Genomic DNA, 8,523 nt, shown 5'->3' with positions numbered 1-8,523 from the left:
AAAAACCTTTAGTCCCGGTTCGTATTACCAACCGGGACTAAAGGTGCCGGCCATCGTGGCATGTCAGGAGGCACCTTTAGTCCCGGTTGGTGTTACCCACCGGGACTAAAGGTCCTCCTTTAGTCCCGGTTCCTGACCCGGGACTAAAGGACCCCCCTTTAGTCCCGGATGCTTGCTCCCGGGTGGGGAACCGGGACTAGAGGGGGTTCCCCACCGGGAGTAAAGCTCGGTTCTCTACCAGTGGAAAAGGGTATCGGAGTGGCATCTTGGCAAAAAATACATAAGATCATCGAAAAAATACACACATTTGTAAGAGCCATGCAAACGTATGTTTTGACAACTTTCCTGAAGATCTCCAAATCATGATTAAGGACTTAGACTGAATGTAACTTAAATGGTTATATGAGAAAAAACTTTACTATGACTTAGTTTTCCGGATTGTATACATGCTCAAAGATATTGTGTAAAAGTTGAACTATGGAAAAAAAAACATCGGTTGTTTTCATGTGCGTCTCCAAAATAAATCTGTTGCGTTAGCACGGACATTATACTATTAATTCTTAGTTGGTTCTTAATTAATTTCGAGATTTCCATGGGGCCCTATTTGAGCTAGGCCTTCCCCCATTCCAGTGGTGACCGGGGCACGCCTCCTACCCCTCACGAGCCGACTGCGGGTTACTGGCCATCATGCCCCCACCCCTCACCCCATGCCTGCGCCTCCACTCTTTGCTGCACGGCTGGGTGTACCAGTGAGAAGACAAGGAGAGAGGAGACCAAAAGAAGAAGGGGGATGGAAAAAAGAAGAACGTGCTCGGGGCAAAAAAAAAAAAAAAAAGAAAGATATTTTTGTTATTTTTCTCTCTTTCACTCAATTGCAAAATATTATTTTAATAAGCACACGATTGTTCCATCAAATTTTTCATGAACCAGAGTGTGTCCGGCAACCAATTAAACTTCTTTCGGTGTCTGCTAGCCACATCACCAATTCCCCTTAGAATGGGTTTTGACTTAGGACAACTAAAAAACCTTATATTTTAGGATGGAGAGAGTATGTATATACATCAGCAAAATGGTTAGACGAGAGTCCTATATATGCAATTTTCTCCCAAGGAAAAAAAAAACCCTCTACGTTAATTAGATTCACGGGGAAGCTGGAAGCCTGCAAACCGTGTCATTTACAATGCTTTAACAATCACTGTTCCATTTCATTCAATCCATCATGATCAAACCAATAATGCAACAGATTGGGTGACGCAATAGCTAAATATTCCAAATGAACCATGGTAATGTTTCTACGAATTATACAAAATCCAAACGCGCAATGTACGTTAAACATGTGGACTGAACCAAATCTAATGAGACCACAGAGCACAAGAGCCAGCCAAGGCTGATCGATCGAGCGGGATGTTGTTGCACCAGAGCAGCACGAGCACTACGTCGCCACGTCGATACGGCCCTTGGACTCCGGCGCATCGGCAAGACCACCAGAGGATACGACGACGACCTCGTTACTCGTCTCTGCTTTGGCGGCTGCAGTAGCCTCCTCCTCCTCCCCAGCAGCACCGGAGCCGAGCACGAGGTCGAGTATCCCGAGCAGCTCGTCGGGCGTGACGAGCTGCGGGAAGTGCCCCACCGAGTCGATGGTGTACATGGCGGCGGCGCGCATGCGGGCCTGCATGTAGCGCCCGACGCAGGGCGGCGCCACGAAGTCGCCAGAGACGTGCACCAGCGTGCACGGCACGACCACGTCGCTCAGCAGCGTGCGCTGGTCGCCCAGGAAGATCATGCGCGCCAGGCCGTGCGCCACGCGCGGGTCCATGGCGAAGAAGCTCCGCGCCAGCACCTCCACCGACGAGGGGTGGTCGTCCGCGCCGCCGCCGATGGCGAGCGGCACGAAGTCCTCGGCCCAGCCGCGGAAGTCCGACGAGATCCTGGACAGCATCGCCTCGATCTCAGGCTCGTCGAACCCGCCCTCGTAGTCCTCCGAGTTCATGTACCTGCAATAATGATCATATCGTTGATCAACGTAAAACTGTGGAAATATATGTTGACAAATGTAGAAGAGATTGTGTCACAGCTGATGAGATTGATCTTCGTTCCATTATTTATTTATTCATTTCTCTGATTGATTAGAACAGAAAGTAAACCATACTGAACTAGTTTTCTTTAATGTATGTATGTACTCCATCCATCCGTACTCTAATCTCCAAGACAATTTTTTGAAGAAAAAAAAAATCTTATACTTAAAAATAAAATGTTTAGCTTTGATATTTCTTCAGTATATTATCAGTTAGCTGCCACAAATCAGTATCATATTAAATAGTTTTTCAATAGATGCAGCTTTTGTGCACTAAACATGCTTAAACCTAACCATAATTATCAGAACTCAATATTTATAAGCGTTGGCTTACTTATCAAAGTTCTCCTTTAAAACGTGGACGTACAAAAGAAGTATACCATCAACAAACCAATCTTATAATAATACTTCCTCTCCATTCTAAATTATAAATCATTCTAGTTTTTCTAGATGCATAACTTTTGCTATGTAACTAGACATACATTATGTCTACGTATAGTAAAAACTATGTTGTATCTTGGTCTCGCAAGAAAAAAAACTATATATATAAAAAAAGTCAGAATGACTTATAGTTTGGCACAGAGTGAGTACGTGTGAATAGAACCTGCCCTAGTTAAGAACGGAGAAGAATGAACGTGATTGGCTACTTTATGCCCTCTAGATTACGTCCACTTGTGATCCCGTCAATTTCGCGATGGTGCCGGTACTGCTACATTTTTGGATTTATTATGACAGAGAACCGGCAGCTAATCCTCACTAATATCAAAAGTTGAGGATAGCAACATAAGTAATGAAGTATGAAAAATAAAAAAGAAGGATAACTTGAATAGGTGGCACATTAATGATTGTAACAATTAATCAACACAACATTTCCTCTGTCTATAAAAAAAGTTATTCTAATTTTGTGCCAAGTCAAACCATGATGACCTTTTGAAGCAAAAAAAAAAAAAAAACAATATATATGACTAGATTCATAATGAACTATTTTTCATAATATTAAACTTGTTTTATTACGTAAATATCATGTGCTACTTTTGTGAACTCGTCTCACTTATTAGACTTAATTCTTTATCTTAGGATAAAACTAGAATGGTTTTTTAGGTTATCGGAGGGAGTATATAGTTTTTCTTGTAAAATAAATATGCATTAAGTCTTGCTGTAAATGTTATTAGATTCATTTCATCGCTATATGAACCGCAGTCACTCCTGTCATAGTATCGTGTCCTTCTCCGTTCGCAAATAAAAAAAAAAAACAGCAGAACATATAAATCAAGGATACATAGATGGAACTATATCAAACTCGGCTAGACGCTTTACAACCACATAATTTGGTATACAATTCTAACAATTATGGTCATCAGAAATAGAAAGCTTGCAAAAGACAAGTTGATTTGAAAGCAAACTGAAGTGTGTATAAATGTATTGAATAGGAATTTATGTTTATTAGAAGAACATTTTGTATGGACAACGGATGCATGGATAATTTCGAAGATAATAGAACAAAACTATACCCGACGTACAGCCTCGACACCTGAGGATGGACCCAGCCGAGGATGTATGGACCATATATATACCATAGATGAACCAGAGAATAGAGTGAATTAGAATACTAGATAGAAATTAATTAGCAACTCTGAAAGATCATACAACTCTCAGGATCTTCCTTCCTACTAATAACATCCGCTCCTTAATTTTTACCATTATGATAAGAGGTAGCCTGGCTGGATAACGACAATATAATAGTGTTATTAAAAAAGTAGCAACAATCATGCTAGACAAAAAGAAAAGAAGTTGTTTAAAAGTTAACTAATCCAGTGTTTGTCCATAGAGTAATGACTTGGACACTGAACAGTTAGAAAAAAAAAAGAAGGAAAGGATTTCAGAGGAAACTACGCAATCAGGCCAGCGTGTAGGATGTAGCTGTAGTAGGCAGTAGGCCGGCCGGTGTGCATGCTCACCTCGGGGATGCGCCGACGAGGACGAGGTGGGTGAAGAGGTCGGGGCGCTTGATGGACGCAATGCAGCCGACCATGCCGGCCATGGAGTGCCCCACGTACACGGCGCCGCGCAGCTTCATCTCGTCCATGAGCGCCACCAGCTCGTCGGCGAACCTCGAGAACGTGTAGTAGCTGTTCTCCCCGTCCTCCTCCTCTGCCCCCTCGGCGGCGGCGGCGGCGGCGGCGGCGGCGGTACTCGAGAAGTCCCAGTCGAAGAGTAGTACCTGTGTAGGTATCTCATCATATATATATGTTGATGCATGGATCAGATCATCAGTATAATTAATAAGCAGGAAGCAGCAGATGGATCGATCGAGCTCATCGCTGCCATAGATGAGCGAGAATGATGAGAGAAACGTTAGTTGACGCACCTTGTTGGTCCGTGACAGGTGTGGCAGCACCTTGTCCCAGATAGCCTGGCTCCCTCCGTAGCCATGGGCGAGAACCAGTGTCCTCTCCCCACACCCTACGATTCTTGGGTTCAGGTACATGATGCCTCGCTCCCAAGTCCCAACTAGCTTATTCCCAAAGGAAAGAGGAGGAAGATGACTACTACTAGTGTGGCTGTCGTGTTGCCTTCTTCTTTGCTCTCCTTATTAGCAAAGCAGTACCACCAGCAAGCATTTATAGGCCGGCAGAGCTAGCTCTTCATGTCATTAAGAATTAGCACACATGTGGGTCCGAACTTATCTTTGGCTGTGTTTAGTTCCCAAAAAGTTTTATAAAAAGTGCTACAGTAGCCATCACATCGAATCTTGTGATACGTGCATGGAGCATTAAATGTAGACGAAAAAAAACTAATTGCACAGTTTGGTTGGAAATCGCGAGACGAACGTTTTAAGCCTAATTAGTCCATGATTGAACACTAATTGCCAAATAAAAACGAAAAGTGCTACAGTAGCCAAATTACCAAATTTCGCGAACTAAACACAGCCTTTGCCTCGCAGCACAAAGTTTTCATGCATGTGTGCCATTATTGTCTGCAACTTTTTCGTTTCAAAGAAGTATATACTGGAATAATAGCTATGACAGGTGTGAATTTAAATTGAGTTTAAATGGAAAAGGTTCATACCATACCATCAGTGTGGGGCAGAAGAAATTATCACAGTCGGCTCTAGATAGTTCCTGTGAATGCAAGAACCACTGTACGTACCGGTCATGGTTTATATTGTGCTATTATTGTGGAGACAAGTGCCCACACTAATAATGACTTTATCTTTGATGTTTGATATATATATATAGAGAGCTATAGAACCGTCGTCGATCGTTGATGAGGTTCTCATGGTAGAGATATATGCTAAGGGTCTGTCTGGATCCATTAGCTGCTAATAGTTAGCTAGCTAATATGTCACAGCTAATATTAACAACTATTAGCTAGTTTGGTCCAAATAGTAAAATAGTTGATAGTTGGATACTCACCTAACAATTAGTTAAACTATTAGTTAGATCTGTTTGGATCCATAAAGATAATTATTAGCCGCTAACTATTATATCAAACAGGGTCTAAGTTTCTGTAATTAATACATGGCAGCACAAAATAATTACAAAGATGAAAAAAAAAACGTTCTGTGAAGTTTGTGGGGGTGTTCCAAAGTTGTCTCCAGCAGAGCACAACACGAGATGGAACGTATACACCGGGCCCAAGATAGAGCAAACTAACATAACTAAGTCTGTCAAGTTCTCCTTTGTCCAGTCAAAGGATGCGTGCCACTTCAAGGATCATCAAGCACTTTCTAGCTAGCTACAAGAAAGAAAATTTACGAGAAGCAAGACAATGAAAGATGCGCTAGTCTGCCGTGCCGAATTCGTCTAGGTATGGCAAGGATGTACACCTAACTCCCGCTGAAAGGAGGGAACGAAAACAGACAAAAGAATCATCTGAAACTCTTCACCACTAATACAAAATGTGGAATGAGGGCGATGTATATATGCAAGAAGAAAAAAAGGAGAGCATATATGTAGCAACATAATAAAGACCATATATACTGATAAAAAAATGTAACACAAGCATCCATGGTTTACATTGTCTGTGCGTGACTTTTCTCAAGATATATGGTCATGCATGACAACAAAAAGGAAGACAAAATAACACACATATACAGTTCAAAAATCCATAGAATATACATTTGGTTGGTGTAAGACCCAAACACAAGCACAATGTTTTCGTTGCCTGCTTGACATGGACACAAATATTTTCTCCTTGAATACTTTAAAATTTGGAGTGGTTTAGTTAAGAAATGAACCTAACCAATGATAATAACAAAACATATATATGTGTGTGACACTTCTTTTATTACTATGTTTATTATAGGCTAACCGTCTAAGAGCATATGGTTTGAGAGATTCTCGGCCCCATAGTCCTTAAAGAACAGATGTTGTTTATATGGTTACCGGCTGAGAAGATCATGGAAAAGTGGTAGTTTGTCCTTTGGCGGGGAAGGTGTCCACTGAGGAGTCCAAGGTACCATGAACTTGTACTGTATGTATATTAGAAAAGGGAGCAGTCCACATGCGTGCATGATCATTCGTGTAGGCCAAGCTTGACTATGCTTAACAATTTCAACCCCCAGCCAGCCAACACTATGCTAATTACATAAGCTTGATTGTACTTATAACAGCCGTACCCACCCATCTTCCTTTAATTTGGAGCTGAAGGGTTGCTTACCCTACAACAGTTGCACATTTCATTTACTCTATGACATATGCATGGCAAATTAGAGTTCAAGATATCGAACATGCTGCCGATTCGGTTGCGATAGGGGTAGCTAGTATCTAATCAATTAAAATAGTAATTCACGCATCATGCATGCTACATATACTACTTGCACTACCAGCTATATATACTACCCATCTTCCCTCGATGTCTTAATCTGTTTTCAATGAAGTTATGGTGCATATATTTAAGTTCCCGGGTATCAATAGTCAAAAGGTCTACTGTTCCTATGTCGAACATGGCAGCTACCATGATGTGAAATGTTAATTATACTTCTACAACAATTATTTTTGGAAGTTTCAAATAAGCACATGAAATTGTGGTCGATGTAGTATCCTTGCAGAAGACATGGCAACCCAACTATGCACTATATCCTTGCACAAAAAGGAAAAAAATATGCACTAACACCCTGTTCGTTTGATCGTTTCTGTGGCTTATAAGCCGGCTGATGTTGTTTTGTTGTGAGAGAAAAACATTGTATCATGGCTGATAAGCATGGCTGATACGATCAAACGAACAAGGTGTAAGTAGGCATTAGAACTCATAAGTAGCCAGAACAACTCCAACAATAGCCTCAAATCAAGACTCAACTCTAGCAGAAGCCCAAAAATCTAGGACCTACTTTTCTAGGACCCATTTTATCAATCACATATATTTTGTTTCTTTCTTTTCCTCCCATCTTCCATTCCTCTGCAGGCAATTGGGCAAGGCTATTAGGCAACGTGACCAAGCGGGGTGGCCCAGGAGGCTAGAGATAGCTCCAAGGCATGACCAGCCAGGGAAGGTGGTCAGGGAGGCTGGGCACACTCCGCGGGAGGGTAGTTGGATAGAGTAGTGGTGCTGGGGAGGGCGGAGTTGCATGGGAGGTGGCCGAGAGGGCCAACAAGCAACGACAAATAATGTTGAAACCATGTCCAAGTTGTGCTTAACTTTGATTAAGTTCTTTGTGGAACTTAATATTCACTTACGTTCAAGCTCTAGAGTCTAGACGCAGCATGAATTATTTACATTAATTTCTTGATCTCATGCTCATGGATGTACTCGTAAATAAAAATAGAAAAGTAGAGGGTTATGCATGCATATGAGCATCTACATTTATAGTGTTTTTTTAAATAAAATTACTAAAAAAGGCTGGACCGACTAATTAACAATACAACATGAATATAAGTATGTGTGTCAACTGGGGAGAATGGTCCCTAGCTAGACGAAGTGGCAAGGGCCGTGTTTCTTCTCTTCTCTAGCTCATCCCTTATCGTGAATGTTGAAAACCCAGCTCTCTATTTTACTATAGTAATTAACATGTGAGCACCACCTCATCAAGATCTCTAAACAAGATATACACCACCGACTTTGTGGCTATATCTTAGCTAATGGCGTTGCTCACGCAGACGGTCTAATCAAATAGCCGGAGCCGAAACGGTCACCGATGGATGGAACCACGTACCTAATAATCCCCAAAAGTATTGCTAGCCACACGAAGAGAGATTGGTCAGAACTTGCGATCAGTCCTCCTCCACATGCATGTGGACAACCTGTTCTGATCAGTCTCTTGCAGATGCTTCCAAAACTCAACTTTTCGCGGATCAAAACGTGGTCGTCCTTGGCTTGCTCTCACCGTCTGTCTGTCTGTCGCTGCCTCGTGACTCATTTGATTAATTTTACTATACTAGCTAGTATCAGCTGTACGAAACTTTGATTAGTTTTGTGCCACTGCAGTCGCAATCCCTTTCTGCTAG

At 41.9% G+C, this 8,523-nt stretch overlaps 1 protein-coding gene across 1 annotated transcript; it reads right to left on the bottom strand.

Annotated features, from left to right (window-relative positions):
• Positions 1–1,184: 1,184 nt before the first annotated feature.
• On the bottom strand, positions 1,185–4,663 carry LOC136458452 (strigolactone esterase D14-like). The gene is made up of 3 exons (XM_066458387.1): positions 4,446–4,663; positions 4,036–4,298; positions 1,185–1,997 (listed from the first exon to the last, which is right to left on the bottom strand). Exons 1-3 carry the CDS (start codon positions 4,563–4,565, stop codon positions 1,433–1,435), a joined length of 948 nt encoding a protein of 315 aa, XP_066314484.1. The 5' UTR covers positions 4,566–4,663; the 3' UTR covers positions 1,185–1,432.
• Between the last annotated feature and the right edge of the window lie 3,860 nt (positions 4,664–8,523).

Source organism: Miscanthus floridulus, chromosome 6 (assembly GCF_019320115.1).
Source record: "Miscanthus floridulus cultivar M001 chromosome 6, ASM1932011v1, whole genome shotgun sequence".
NCBI lineage: Eukaryota > Viridiplantae > Streptophyta > Magnoliopsida > Poales > Poaceae > Miscanthus > Miscanthus floridulus.
This window is presented reverse-complemented; position numbering and strand designations above follow the sequence as displayed.

Coding starts and splice junctions, on each gene's coding strand:
- LOC136458452 (XM_066458387.1), bottom strand. CDS start 4,565: ATGTACCTGAACCCAAGAATCGTAGGGTGTGGGGAGAGGACACTGGTT. Junction 4,299..4,445: donor ACCTGTCACGGACCAACAAG/GTGCGTCAACTA, acceptor ATACCTACACAG/GTACTACTCTTCGACTGGGA. Junction 1,998..4,035: donor CTCGTCGGCGCATCCCCGAG/GTGAGCATGCAC, acceptor TCATTATTGCAG/GTACATGAACTCGGAGGACT.